The sequence below is a fragment of the Haliotis rubra genome, unplaced genomic scaffold (genome assembly GCF_003918875.1).
Source record: "Haliotis rubra isolate DU_JTF1 unplaced genomic scaffold, ASM391887v1 Scf791, whole genome shotgun sequence".
Taxonomy (NCBI): domain Eukaryota; kingdom Metazoa; phylum Mollusca; class Gastropoda; order Lepetellida; family Haliotidae; genus Haliotis; species Haliotis rubra.
The window spans coordinates 68,531-83,375 of record NW_025767514.1 but is presented as its reverse complement, the minus strand read 5'-3'; the positions used below and the strand labels follow the sequence as shown (position 1 = coordinate 83,375).

At 40.6% G+C, this 14,845-nt stretch overlaps 4 protein-coding genes across 4 annotated transcripts; all 4 read left to right on the top strand.

Moving 5' to 3' along the window:
* The first annotated feature begins 2,385 nt into the window (after nucleotides 1–2,385).
* Nucleotides 2,386–3,490, top strand: LOC124261212 (putative polypeptide N-acetylgalactosaminyltransferase 9). The gene is made up of 2 exons (XM_046695536.1): nucleotides 2,386–2,803; nucleotides 2,967–3,490. The coding sequence occupies exons 1-2, from the start codon at nucleotides 2,386–2,388 to the stop codon at nucleotides 3,488–3,490; spliced, it is 942 nt and encodes a 313-aa protein (XP_046551492.1).
* Nucleotides 3,491–7,074: 3,584 nt separating this feature from the next.
* Nucleotides 7,075–7,800, top strand: LOC124261211 (polypeptide N-acetylgalactosaminyltransferase 1-like). The gene has a single exon (XM_046695535.1). The coding sequence runs from the start codon at nucleotides 7,075–7,077 to the stop codon at nucleotides 7,798–7,800; it is 726 nt and encodes a 241-aa protein (XP_046551491.1).
* A 19-nt stretch (nucleotides 7,801–7,819) lies between these two features.
* Nucleotides 7,820–8,611, top strand: LOC124261210 (polypeptide N-acetylgalactosaminyltransferase 5-like). Its single transcript, XM_046695534.1, has one exon. The coding sequence runs from the start codon at nucleotides 7,820–7,822 to the stop codon at nucleotides 8,609–8,611; it is 792 nt and encodes a 263-aa protein (XP_046551490.1).
* A 3,059-nt stretch (nucleotides 8,612–11,670) lies between these two features.
* Nucleotides 11,671–13,313, top strand: LOC124261209 (polypeptide N-acetylgalactosaminyltransferase 5-like). The gene has a single exon (XM_046695532.1). The coding sequence runs from the start codon at nucleotides 11,778–11,780 to the stop codon at nucleotides 13,311–13,313; it is 1,536 nt and encodes a 511-aa protein (XP_046551488.1). The 5' UTR covers nucleotides 11,671–11,777.
* Nucleotides 13,314–14,845: the final 1,532 nt, after the last annotated feature.

Below are 14,845 nucleotides of genomic sequence, written 5' to 3'. Positions count from 1 at the left end.
AACTCATAAGGTGAGGTTTTGTCAGTCTTTGGTGACCCTTTGAGGGCAATCTGGAATGTTAAAAGATGATAAATTTGAGGTTCTTTACAAAGATTTTCAGCCGGTGGCGTAGCCTAGTGGTTAAAGCGTCGCTCGCCACGCCGAAGACCCGGGTTCAATTCCCCATGTGTACACCACCGTGATATTGTTGGAACTTTGCTAAAAGTAGTGTAAACTAAACTCACTCACTACAAAGAGTTTAAGCTCACCAGTGGATAACTACAGGAACAGATTTCTTCAGGAGATGTCTCTATATCTATATATACTGACCGAAGAATATAATAAAACGTTGTCAATTTGACAACTAAAAGTGCCTTAGATAACAACTTGAGTTGTCAATTTGACAATGGGTAACTTTTTGACAATGCATTTGGGTTGTCATTCACATGGTTGTATATTTAAATTGTTGTCCAGAAATATTCAATTTGAATATATTATATATTCAAAATTGGCAATGGAAAAGATGTCAATTTTAATGTATTTCGATTGTCACAATGACAATGGCATGATATAAACACACAACCAGTGGCAAACAATATAAGTAGCATACGGTAAGTATGACTACAAATACAAAATACAATTCATGCATTTAGGAATAAGCATTATCTAGTGAAAATAAACATGAACACTTGTGTGGAGAACAATATCTTTTATTTCTGAACAATGTGTACTGTATTTCATTAGTATATGAACAACGAGTGTATATGGTTTTAACCCACATATATAGAGGTGTGTGTGTGTGTGTGTGTGTGTGTGTGTGTGTGTGTGTGTGCATGTATGCGTGCGTGCGTGCGTGTGTGTGTTAACCACGTCAGCGAGCCTGACCTCTCAATACCGTTAGTCGCCTCCTTCGACAAGCATGGGTTATTGATTATCAATTCAAATTGTTGTATATTATACCTGTATAGCCGTGTTAATGGTTGAATAGCAAAGAATGTACATGTAAATGGGATAATAACATGCCATCTGCTGCCTGAATAACAACAATGTACACGCTGCTGCCTCAATAGCAATGTACTACAGGGGCGGATACAGCTTTTTATCCCCCGCCGCGCGTTTAGCGCGAAGCGGGGGATATAGTATTAGGCTCCGTCCGTCCGTCCGTCCGTACGCACGAATTGGAATATCCTAAGAACGGTTGACTGGATTCTTTTCATATTTGGTACCCACGTTTATCACAGTAAAAGAAAGGTCCCAGTCAGGTTTGGTGACCTTGACCTTCATTTCAAGGTCACAAGGGGACTTTAACGTGTTACCCTTGTCAGCAAGATATCTCAAGAACCGTTCTCTAGATTTTCTTCATATTCAACACCAAGCTTTATCTAGGGAAGGCGCAGGGTCCAGTCGATTTTGGTGACCTTCACTTAATTTTCAAGGTCACGGCGACACTTTGAAGATTTCAGCATGTTAAACTGCATGTTAAGATTGTGAACGAGATATCTCAAGAACAGTCCGCTGGATTTTCTTCATAGACTTTCAAGACTTCCCTTGAATGTTATTCAATAAGCAGTTTCTTTATTACTATTTTTGCATATTTCATTGCTTATGTACTAGCTAGTATTCCAGAAACGGAGCTGTTGTGTAAATTTATATTAGTTTCGCCAATATCATTGCCCGAACTTCCAGCTTACAACTTATTCAGATATTTCGTTTACGAATAGTGTCAAGTCTGATAATGCAACGTAACGTTTCACAAACTTTATGCCTAACATTTGTATGGCTTGAGGTTGTCAAATTTGTCTGTTTGATAATTAAAATATTTCCTCATTTATTCTTTTCTGACAGCACCCAACCCCACAAACACATCCACTTACAAGCCAACTGTTGACCTGAAGGACAACAGTATACATACTTGGAGAGATAGCAAATATTTATCACGATCTGTTATCATAAGTGAAAGTTATTTCTTATTCTCACAGTCATTGACGGACGGTGGACAATTTGTTGAGAAAGCTGTCCATGCATACTACAATGATTATACAGCGCAAAACGTGTAAAATGCCCCTTACCTACAAACGTTGCTTCGTGGAGACACTTCAGACCGAACTATTGAATATTCATGACTGTTCGATATCCCAGGCGTGTGTCGAATCAACCTGCGAACTTTGATCGATACTGTCTTTCATGTTGAACGTTCATGTTGTGTTGAAATTATACACGATGGCCTCACCATGCAGACAGCTAAGGAAACGACGAATGGTCTTTATTTGTTTATTAATAAGCGTCATTGTCACTCTGATGTATAGTATAAGGGCGAATCCCAATGACTTGTCTCGTGAATTGCCAGATCCCTTGTTAAGTCTTCACCATCCCGACGATCCCAATGTGAAACTCGTGTTTGCTCAAATGAATCTGACGCATCCAGGAGTCGGTGGGACAGGTCTATTGTTAGATGTGTCGAAACTACCCAAAGAAGAAGCCGAGAAGTTCCAGAGGAGTTTGGAGCAGAGGGAGTACTCCAGTTATACCAGTAGTCTCATACCTCTCCAGAGATCTCTGCCTGATATCCGTCTTAAAGGATGTCACTCGTTGTACACAGACCTCAATCTCCCTGAAACCAGTGTGATCATTATCTTCTACAACGAGCACTGGTCAGTCGTGTTACGGACTATCCACAGCATCATGGACAACACTCCACCTCATCTCATCAAGGAGGTCATCTTAGTGGACGATGCGTCCACAGACGAGGTTCTGAAGGAACCGTTAGAGGAATATGTCTCCCGATTCAGGAAAGTACAGCTACTGCGAGCTGAGTCCCGGCAGGGTTTGATAAGAGCGCGGATGATGGGATTTGTACAGTCTACGGCTCCTGTAGCAGTGTTCATGGACGCACATTGTGAATGTTTTCCTGGCTGGCTGGAACCACTGGTGACAAGGATTGCCGAAAATCAGAGTATAATAACTACCCCCTACCCTTCACTCATTAGATTCTAGAAGCTTCAAAATCGTCAAAATCCACGAATGGGGGAAGCGAAAGAGTCTTTTAATACCCACTCTTACCTTCCCCAATCTTTTCTTCACCTGGTCCTCCATGTCAGAAGAAGAGTGGAAGAAGAGAACACGGGAGACTGATCCAGTTCGGTCTCCAGCCATGGTTGGATGTGTCATTGCCGTCAGCAGGAGTTGGTTCAAGAAACTTGGAATGTTTGATCCTGGTTTGGAAATCTGGGGTGGGGAGAATACCGAGTTATCTATCAAGACGTGGCTATGTGGAGGTGGACTGGAGATCATTCCCTGTTCGAATGTAGCGCACATGTACCATCCTCATCGACCATCAGAAGAAAGTGACATCAGGTACAAAAGAAACATAGCTCGAGTGTCCAACGTATGGTTGGACAAGTACAAACATTACACTGACAATTGTGACGGTAGCATTGCGGATTATGGTGACATTTCGGATAGGATAGCACTCAGAGATTCACTGAAATGTCATCCATTTGAGTTTATTTGACACACGTTTATCCAGATCAATTCATCCCAGGGAACGGTATTTACAGAGGTCCAATACGAAATGTTGAGTTTTCTACACTCTGTCTATATTTGGAAGGCGGAAAGAATGGGGATAAAGTCAATGTTTTGTTGTACTCTTGTCATGGGAAAGGAAATCAACTATGGGTTTTCACAGAACGTCGTGAGATTAGAATTGGAGGACAATGTTTAGATTCAGGATATGGAGAGAACGTTGTGATGCGGAACTGCCACGGTCTGAGACGTAACCAGGAGTGGGAGGTGAACAGTCTGGAAGGTCACGTGTTGCTCAAATCTCACGGATATTGTGTTGGTGTTACCAAAAGTGAATCTGCTCTTGTCTTGGGGAAATGCCACAATTCGGCACTTCAGCAATGGATCTGGAAGCAAAACAGGAAACCTAGGATTTCATAAACATATATTTTATATTCAGTTCCCAGTGCACAGAGAAAGCAGGTTTTCTATCATTCTTATCAGTATTCTATTGTTGATGAAGACATTTGCTATGACAAATCAAAAAGACGTGAGGATTGGAGTGAGTGAGTTTAGTTTCACACCGTACTCAACAATATTCCAGATAAATGGCGGCGGTCTGTAAATAATCGGGTTTGGACCAGACAATCCAGTGATCAACAGCATGAGCATCGATGTGCGCAATTGGGAACTGATGACATGTGTCAACCAAGTCAGCGAGCCTAACCACCCGATCCCGTTAGTCGCCTCTTACGACAAGCATGGGTTACTGAAGGTTCATTCTAACCCGGACCTTCACGGGTGTGAGGATTGGATGGTTGAGTATGGTAAAGTATGTGCATGAAATAATCAGTCCGTGATGACCTGTAAACGTCCACCTCGTGTCCAAGTTTGTTATTGTACGTAGATGCTACAGGTATGAAAGAGAGAAATATATGTTATAGATTGATTTCAAGAACTGCTATTCTTTGTCTCATTGAACATGATCAAAAGGTGATGGAAATATTAACATGTTTTTCTTCTTAGTTGAACTTAGAGATATGGATGATGAGACAAAGGGGCAGACAACTCCTTTTCAGTGTAAATGTATTTTTGTTTTTTAACCCGTAATGGAATTTAAAGATAGTAAAGTCACTATTGTTGTGTCAGCGTTAAATGGAATGTATTAGTATCGTTGACAAAGATAAAATATTTGCTCCTGTCAGTTAGAAGGAGTATGGTTATCTCGTACTTTTTCTCCATTTGGACAAATATTGTTCAGTACATGATTAATTATGGAGGTCATTGAATGACCAATGATTCCAGGGATAGACACATCAATCTGGGTACACACATGCCACTAGTCTTAAGATGAGGGACTAGTTTTCTGCCAAATCTTATTATTTTACATTAACACCTAGTTAGAAAAGATCTGCAGACTTGCTGGATTTGACCCCTGATCGAACACTTACAACATAATATTCAGATTTGTAGTCTGTTTGCCAGGTGAATTTTTCAGCAGAAAGCGATGTGAGTATTGCTGTAGTAAATATTGCAGTAGTAAATTGATAACCGAGGCAAATCATTAGAAACTGGAGGATTTGCGTAATCCAAAATGGCTGCCCTTGTTGCCTATGTCTGGAAGTGTTGTTCCCATCATGCGTATCGACAACTGTGTGAAGACTTACTGTTACTGGGTGACTCTGGTCGTCTCCTGTTGATTGTAGTCTCCTGACTCACTATGTGTGATGTGGAATTTATCACGTAGTGAGGCAGGGATGACCTTTTGTAAATAAAAGATATTATCCTGTGAACTGATTGTTACTATTATATTTGTCTTGTGGCAATTGTAATTCCTATTAAAGGATGTTTAGTTTTTTTTCTGAATTAAAGAAAAGGCCAAGTTCAGGCCAAGTTCAGATCAGCTCAGACATCAGGACCCGGTTTCACAAAGCTATCTTAGAGCTACGACTGTCCTAAGTCTATGTTACAGAATAGGAGTGAGTGAGTGTGTGTGTTTGGTTTTACGCCGCTTTTAGCCATATTCCAGTTATATCACAGTGGGGGACACCAGAAATGGGCTTCACATATTGTACCGATGTGGGGAATCGAACCCGGGTCTTTGGCGTGACGAGCGAACGCTTTAACCACTAGGCTACCCCACCATCCCAACAGTATAGGAGGTACGACAGTCGCTGCGCTGTGAAACGGGGCCCAGGTGAACACATCGTATGTGAATGGAGGGAGCAACACCGGATTAGCGTTGGCGACACTTTCAAAAGAGCACAGCTGTTTATTTGATGGTATGTTGCATGTGTTAAATGTATGGTGGAAGGAAATTCAATTTCAAATGTAGAAGTAATGTGGAATTGATTATGTTAACGGCATGAATTCTGTCAATGTTAGTTGTAAGGTTTGCGATTTTAGTTTTTTTCTTATTACATCGAACGACAGTATTCAAGAAACTATACAAGTTTCAAACGTAAAGATGCTTCCACTGCCAGCCCTACAAGGCGACAAATATTAATACATGAGTGCGGCGTAAAACTTAATGGTTAATGGTTGAATAGCAAAGAATGTACATGTAAATGGGATAATAACATGCCATCTGCTGCCTGAATAACAATAATGTACTCGCTGCTGCCTCAATAGCAGCCAATGTACATGTACAATGTACAACGAGATATCTCAAGAACAGTCCGCTGGATTTTCTTCATAGACTTTCAAGACTTCCCTTGAATATTATTCAATAAGCAGTTTCTTTATTACTATTTTTGCATATTTCATTGCATATGTACTAGCTAGTATTCCAGAAACGGAGCTGGTATGTAAATTTATATTAGTTTCGCCAATATCATTGCCCGAACTTCCAGCTTACAACTTATTCAGATATTTCGTTTACGAATATGGTCAAGTCTGATAATCCAACGTAACGTTTCACAAACTTTATGCCTAACATTTGTATGGCTTGAGGTTGTCAAATTTGTCTGTTTGATAATTAAAATATTTCCTCATTTATTCTTTTCTGACAGCACCCAACCCCACAAACACATCCAATTACAAGCCAACTGTTGACCTGAAGGACAACAGTACATACTGGGAGAGATAGCAAGATATATCTTTTTGTGTAAATATTTGCAATATTTATAACGATCTGTTATCATATGTGAAAGTTATTTCTTATTCTCACAGTCATTGACGGCGGACAATTTGTTGAGAAAGCTGTCCATGCATACTACAATGATTATACAGAGCGAAACGTGTAAAATGCCCCATACCTACAAACGTTGCTTCGTGGAGACACTTCAGACCGAACTATTGAATATTCATGACTGTTCGATATCCCAGGCGTGTGTCGAATCAACCTGCGAACTTTGATCGATACTGTGTTTCATATTGAACGTTCATGTTGTGTTGAAATTATACACGATGGCCTCACCATGCAGACAGCTAAGGAAACGACGAATGGTCTTTATTTGTTTATTAATAAGCGTCATTGTCACTCTGATGTATAGTATAAGGGCGAATCCCAATGACTTGTCTCGTGAATTGCCAGATCCCTTGTTAAGTCTTCACCATCCCGACGATCCCAATGTGAAACTCGTGTTTGCTCAAATGAATCTGAAGCATCCAGGAGTCGGTGATACAGGACTATTGTTAGATGTGTCGAAACTACCCAAAGAAGAAGCCGAGAAGTTCCAGAGGAGTTTGGAGCAGAGGGAGTACTCCAGTTATACCAGTAGTCTCATACCTCTCCAGAGATCTCTGCCTGATATCCGTCTTAAAGGATGTCACTCGTTGTACACAGACCTCAGTCTCCCTGAAACCAGTGTGATCATTATCTTCTACAACGAGCACTGGTCAGTCGTGTTACGGACTATCCACAGCATCATGGACAACACTCCACCTCATCTCATCAAGGAGGTCATCTTAGTGGACGATGCGTCCACAGACAAGGTTCTGAAGGAACCGTTAGAGGAATATGTCTCCCGATTCAGGAAAGTGCAGCTACTGCGAGCTGAGTCCAGGCAGGGTTTGATAAGAGCCCGGATGATAGGCTTTCAACAGTCTACTGCTCCAGTAGCAGTGTTCATGGACGCACACTGTGAATGTTTTCCTGGCTGGCTGGAACCACTGGTGACAAGGATTGCCGAAAATCAGAGTATAATAACTACCCCTACCCTTCACTCATTAGATTCTAGAAGCTTCAAAATCGTCAAAATCCACGAATGGGGGAAGCGAAAGAGTCTTTTAATACCCACTCTAACCTTCCCAAATCTTTTCTTCGCCTGGTCCTCCATGTCAGAAGAGGAGTGGAAGAAGAGAAACACGGGAGACTGATCCAGTTCGGTCTCCAGCCATGGTTGGATGTGTCATTGCCGTCAGCAGGAGTTGGTTCAAGAAACTTGGAATGTTTGATCCTGGTTTGGAAATCTGGGGCGGGGAGAATACCGAGTTATCTATCAAGACGTGGCTCTGTGGAGGTGGACTGGAGATCATTCCCTGTTCGAATGTAGCGCACTTGTACCATCCTCATCGACCATCAGAAAAACGTAGGATCGCGTACAACAGAAACATAGCCCGTGTATCCAATGTGTGGTTGGACAAGTACAAACACTTTAGTGACAATTATGACGGTAGCATTGCGGATTTTGGTGACATTTCTGATAGGATAGCTCTCAGAGATTCACTAAAATGTCATCCATTTGAGTTTTACTTGACAAATGTTAATCCATATCAGTTCATCCCAGGGAACGGTATTTACACAGGTCTAATACGTAATGTTGAGCTTGGTATCGACTGTCTCGACTCGGGGGGCAGAAAGAATGGGGATAAAGTCAATGTTTTGTTGTACTCTTGTCATGGGAAAGGAAATCAACTATGGGTTTTCACAGAACGTCGTGAGATTAGAATTGGAGGACAATGTTTAGATTCAGGATATGGAGAGAACGTTGTGATGCGGAACTGCCACGGTCTGAGACTGAACCAGGAGTGGGAGGTGATCAGTCTGGAAGGTCACGTGTTGCTCAAATCTCACGGATATTGTGTTGGTGTTACCAAAAGTGAATCTGCTCTTGTCTTGGGGAAATGCCACAATTCGGCACTTCAGCAATGGATCTGGAAGCAAAACAGGAAACCTAGGATTTCATAAACATATATTTTATATTCAGTTCCCAGTACACAGAGAAAGCAGGTTTTCTATCATTCTTATCAGTATTCTATTGTTGATGAAGACATTTGCTATGACAAATCAAAAAGACGTGAGGATTGGAGTGAGTGAGTGAGTGAGTTTAGTTTTACACCGCACTCAGCAATATTCCAGATAAATGGCGGCGGTCTGTAAATAATCGGGTTTGGACCAGACAATCCAGTGATCAACAGCATGAGCATCGATGTGCGCAATTGGGAACTGATGACATGTGTCAACCAAGTCAGCGAGCCTAACCACCCGATCCCGTTAGTCGCCTCTTACGACAAGCATGGGTTACTGAAGGTTCATTCTAACCCGGACCTTCACGGGTGTGAGGATTGGATGGTTGAGTATGGTAAAGTATGTGCATGAAATAATCAGTCCGTGATGACCTGTAAACGTCGCCCTCGTGTCCAAGTTTGTTATTGTACGTAGATGCTACAGGTATGAAAGAGAGAAATATATGTTATAGATTGATTTCAAGAACTGCTATTCTTTGTCTCATTGAACATGATCAAAAGGTGATGGAAATATTAACATGTTTTTTTCTTCTTAGTTGAACTTAGAGATATGGATGATGAGACAAGGGGCAGACAACTCCTTTTCAGTGTAAATGTATTTTTTAACCCGTAATGGAATTTAAAGATAGTAAAGTCACTATTGTTGTGTCAGCGTTAAATGGAATGTATTAGTATCGTTGACAAAGATAAAATATTTGCTCCTGTCAGTTAGAAGGAGTATGGTTATCTCGTACTTTTTCTCCATTTGGACAAATATTGTTCAGTACATGATTAATTATGGAGGTCATTGAATGACCAATGATTCCAGGGATAGACACATCAATCTGGGTACACACATGCCACTAGTCTTAAGATGAGGGACTAGTTTTCTGCCAAATCTTATTATTTTACATTAACACCTAGTTAGAAAAGATCTGCAGACTTGCTGGATTTGACCCCTGATCGAACACTTACAACATAATATTCAGATTTGTAGTCTGTTTGCCAGGTGAATTTTTCAGCAGAAAGCGATGTGAGTATTGCTGTAGTAAATATTGTAGTAGTAAATTGATAACCGAGGCAAATCATTAGAAACTGGAGGATTTGCGTAATCCAAAATGGCTGCCCTTGTTGCCTGTGTCTGGAAGTGTTGTTCCCATCATGCGTATCGACAACTGTGTGAAGACTTACTGTTATTTTGTAGAAAGTATGTTTCTCGAGTGGGTGACTCTGGTCGTCTCCTGTTGATTGTAGTCTCCAGACTCACTATGTGTGGTGTGGAATATATCACGTAGTGAGGCAGGGATGACCTTTTGTAAATAAAAGATATTATCCTGTGAACTTTGTTACTATTATATTTGTCTTGTGGCAATTGTAATTCCTATTAAAGGATGTTTAGTTTTTTTTCTGAATTAAAGAAAAGGCCAAGTTCAGATCAGCTCAGACATCAGGACCCGGTTTCACAAAGCTATCTTAGAGCTACGACTGTCCTAAGTCTATGTTACAGTATAGGAGTGAGTGAGTGTGTGTGTTTGGTTTTACGCCGCTTTTAGCCATATTCCAGTTATATCACGGCGGGGGACACCAGAAATGGGCTTCACATATTGTACCGATGTGGGGAATCGAACCCGGGTCTTTGGCGTGACGAGCGAACGCTTTAACCACTAGGCTACCCCACCATCCCAACAGTATAGGAGGTACGACAGTCGCTGCGCTGTGAAACGGGGCCCAGGTGAACACATCGTATGTGAATGGAGGGAGCAACACCGGATTAGCGTTGGCGACACTTTCAAAAGAGCACAGCTGTTTATTTGATGGTATGTTGCATGTGTTAAACGTATGGTGGAAGGAAATTCAATTTCAAATGTAGAAGTAATGTGGAATTGATTATGTTAACGGCTTGAATTCTGTCAATGTTAGTTGTAAGGTTTGCGATTTTAGTTTTCTCTTATTACATCGAACGACAGTATTCAAGAAACTATACAAGTTTCAAACGTAAAGATGCTTCCACTGCCAGCCCTACAAGGCGACAAATATTAATACATGAGTGCGGCGTAAAACTTAATGGTTAATGGTTGAATAGCAAAGAATGTACATGTAAATGGGATAATAACATGCCATCTGCTGCCTGAATAACAACAATGTACACGCTGCTGCCTCAATAGCAGCCAATGTACATGTACAATGTACAACGAGATATCTCAAGAACAGTCCGCTGGATTTTCTTCATAGACTTTCAAGACTTCCCTTGAATATTATTCAATAAGCATTTTCTTTATTACTATTTTTGCATATTTCATTGCATATGTACTAGCTAGTATTCCAGAAACGGAGCTGGTATGTAAATTTATATTAGTTTCGCCAATATCATTGCCCGAACTTCCAGCTTACAACTTATTCAGATATTTCGTTTACGAATATGGTCAAGTCTGATAATCCAACGTAACGTTTCACAAACTTTATGCCTAACATTTGTATGGCTTGAGGTTGACAAATTTGTCTGTTTGATAATTAAAATATTTCCTCATTTATTCTTTTCTGACAGCACCCAACCCCACAAACACATCCAATTACAAGCCAACTGTTGACCTGAAGGACAACAGTACATACTGGGAGAGATAGCAAGATATATCTTTTTGTGTAAATATTTGCAATTTTTATAACAATCTGTTATCATATGTGAAAGTTATTTCTTATTCTCACAGTCATTGACGGTGGACAGTTTGTTGAGAAAGCTGTCCATGCATACTACAATGATTATACAGAGCGAAACGTGTAAAATGCCCCATACCTACAAACGTTGCTTCGTGGAGACACTTCAGACCGAACTATTGAATATTCATGACTGTTCGATATCCCAGGCGTGTGTCGAATCAACCTGCGAACTTTGATCGATACTGTGTTTCATATTGAACGTTCATGTTGCGTTGAAATTATACACGATGGCCTCACCATGCAGACAGCTAAGGAAACGACGAATGGTCTTTATTTGTTTATTAATAAGCGTCATTGTCGCTCTGATGTATAGTATAAGGGCGAATCACAATGACTTGTCTCGTGAATTGCCAGATCCCTTGTTAAGTCTTCACCATCCCGACGATCCCAATGTGAAACTCGTGTTTGCCCAAATGAATCTGACGCATCCAGGAGTCGGTGGGACAGGATTATTGTTAGATGTGTCGAAACTACCCAAAGAAGAAGCCGAGAAGTTCCAGAGGAGTTTGGAGCAGAGGGAGTACTCCAGTTATACCAGTAGTCTCATACCTCTCCAGAGATCTCTGCCTGATATCCGTCTTAAAGGATGTCACTCGTTGTACACAGACCTCAGTCTCCCTGAAACCAGTGTGATCATTATCTTCTACAACGAGCACTGGTCAGTCGTGTTACGGACTATCCACAGCATCATGGACAACACTCCACCTCATCTCATCAAGGAGGTCATCTTAGTGGACGATGCGTCCACAGACAAGGTTCTGAAGGAACCGTTAGAGGAATATGTCTCCCGATTCAGGAAAGTGCAGCTACTGCGAGCTGAGTCCCGGCAGGGTTTGATAAGAGCGCGGATGATAGGCTTTCAACAGTCTACTGCTCCTGTAGCAGTGTTCATGGACGCACACTGTGAATGTTTTCCTGGCTGGCTGGAACCACTGGTGACAAGGATTGCCGAAAATCAGAGTATAATAACTACCCCTACCCTTCACTCATTAGATTCTAGAAGCTTCAAAATCGTCAAAATCCACGAATGGGGGAAGCGAAAGAGTCTTTTAATACCCACTCTAACCTTCCCAAATCTTTTATTCACCTGGTCCTCCATGTCAGAAGAGGAGTGGAAGAAGAGAACACGGGAGACTGATCCAGTTCGGTCTCCAGCCATGGTTGGATGTGTCATTGCCGTCAGCAGGAGTTGGTTCAAGAAACTTGGAATGTTTGATCCTGGTTTGGAAATCTGGGGCGGGGAGAATACCGAGTTATCTATCAAGACGTGGCTCTGTGGAGGTGGACTGGAGATCATTCCCTGTTCGAATGTAGCGCACATGTACCATCCTCATCGACCATCAGAAGAAAGTGACATCAGGTACAAAAGAAACATAGCTCGAGTGTCCAACGTATGGTTGGACAAGTACAAACATTACACTGACAATTATGACGGTAGCATTGCGGATTATGGTGACATTTCTGATAGGATAGCTCTCAGAGATTCACTAAAATGTCATCCATTTGAGTTTTACTTGACAAATGTTAATCCATATCAGTTCATCCCAGGGAACGGTATTTACACAGGTCTAATACGTAATGTTGAGCTTGGTATCGACTGTCTCGACTCGGGGGGCAGACAGAATGGGGATAAAGTCAATGTTTTGTTGTACTCTTGTCATGGGAAAGGAAATCAACTATGGGATTTCACAGATCGTCGTGAGATTAGAATTGGAGGACAATGTTTAGATTCAGGATATGGAGATAATGTTGTGACGAAGAAGTGCCACGGTCTGAGAGGGAACCAGGAGTGGGAGGTGATCAGTCTGGAAGGTCACGTGTTGCTCAAATCTCACGGATATTGTGTTGGTGTTACCAAAAGTGAATCTGCTCTTGTCTTGGGGAAATGCCACAATTCGGCACTTCAGCAATGGATCTGGAAGCAAAACAGGAAACCTAGGATTTCATAAAGTTGATTGTTTTTCATTATGGAGTTATTTTCAATGTTGACGCAAGGACATATTTTACGAGCAATAGCTTTCAATAATTTAATGTTATTTCTATTACATTTTGAAGTTCTTCATAGCATATCCCAAAATAACAGGATATTGTTTGTTTACGCTTTGAAATGTACGTTTCTTCTTCTTAATTTTCGAATTATTTTCAATGTTGACGCAAGGATATATTTGAAGTCAATTTTATGTTTTGATCATATGTGATTCATTATGATTTATGTTTCGATCATACATTCAGATATTGCGTTGTCATAGTTTAACCTGGTTGGTATTATTTTCTTCATCATATTACTACATATTATTGTATTTTTATGAGAGGGAATTTTAAGTTACATTTGCTAAGGATATCATAAATCGCTGGCGCCTGGTTATTCCTTGCCACATAGCAGTCAATCTGTCTACTCATTTGTTGTATTTGATTAATGCATTTAAAATAAAATGTAGAAATGATATTGAATTGCATCATTTGCTTCAAGGAATCGATCAGATGTGCTCGTTATCAAAGTAAAGTCAAAACTTCTTTCTGTAAGGTATACAGTGGAAGTTGACACCTTAATTTTTATGGGTAGACCAAAGAAATCATTTATTTAGTTTCACCGCTCAAAATACAACAAAGAATTCAACGGGTGGCATTAACCTCAAAGAATGATAATAACAATGCTTATAACATACGAGGGCAAACATATCGGAGATAATTTGTTTTCATGCGATATGCACCGGGTAAAATATCACTTTGTCATGGTGACATGATGTCATGAACAATGTTATGACGTCACGTTGCTTCTAAGAAGCCGCCTTCTAAATACAACGATGACGGGGAGCCTGCCTTTGTTGGAAAGTAGATGATCGCGTAATTTCCGCAATTAAAGACTTCGGTAATAAATAGAAAATTATATTCGTGACCATACTATGATAGGTTAACGACCTAAATATCGGCATATCCCTTCTCTGGTTCCGAAAATACCAAGATTTAGGCAGTTGTGTTGTAAACTGATATTTATCTTCTATGAAGTCGGCTATATTCAAACCATGAGAAATGTCGTCAAATAATGTCTGATGACAGTTACCAACGTCCTAATAGTGTCCATATATGTTAGAAATCTATAACAATATTTAAAGCACAACCTCACTACTTTTTTTGATAAATGACAAAGGATTAATCAACCATATTAACAGGTTTTCAGGCTTGAAGGACGAAGCTCATTAAAATCTATTGCCAGCTCCCTTTTAGAGACTGATAAAAGGTTCGAAAATGTGGGTCATAAATGCATGAAAGTTTTTATTGTTGTTCATACCCGTTAGGCCTCCCGCCTCTACATGTATTTGAGATATAACCGTTACCACCACCAAGCCCCCTCTATGTCTTAAAGTATGCTAGATATAACCGTTAGAACACACCACACCACTTTTCTGCCCATTTATTCAATTGGGCTAAATCATAGTTGAGAGTTGCTTCTTCGGATTTTTTCATATTTTCCCGCAACACC

Coding starts and splice junctions, on each gene's coding strand:
- LOC124261212 (XM_046695536.1), top strand. CDS start 2,386: ATGAATCTGACGCATCCAGGAGTCGGTGGGACAGGTCTATTGTTAGAT. Junction 2,804..2,966: donor GCGAGCTGAGTCCCGGCAGG/GTTTGATAAGAG, acceptor TTCACTCATTAG/ATTCTAGAAGCTTCAAAATC.
- LOC124261211 (XM_046695535.1), top strand. CDS start 7,075: ATGAATCTGAAGCATCCAGGAGTCGGTGATACAGGACTATTGTTAGAT.
- LOC124261210 (XM_046695534.1), top strand. CDS start 7,820: ATGGTTGGATGTGTCATTGCCGTCAGCAGGAGTTGGTTCAAGAAACTT.
- LOC124261209 (XM_046695532.1), top strand. CDS start 11,778: ATGAATCTGACGCATCCAGGAGTCGGTGGGACAGGATTATTGTTAGAT.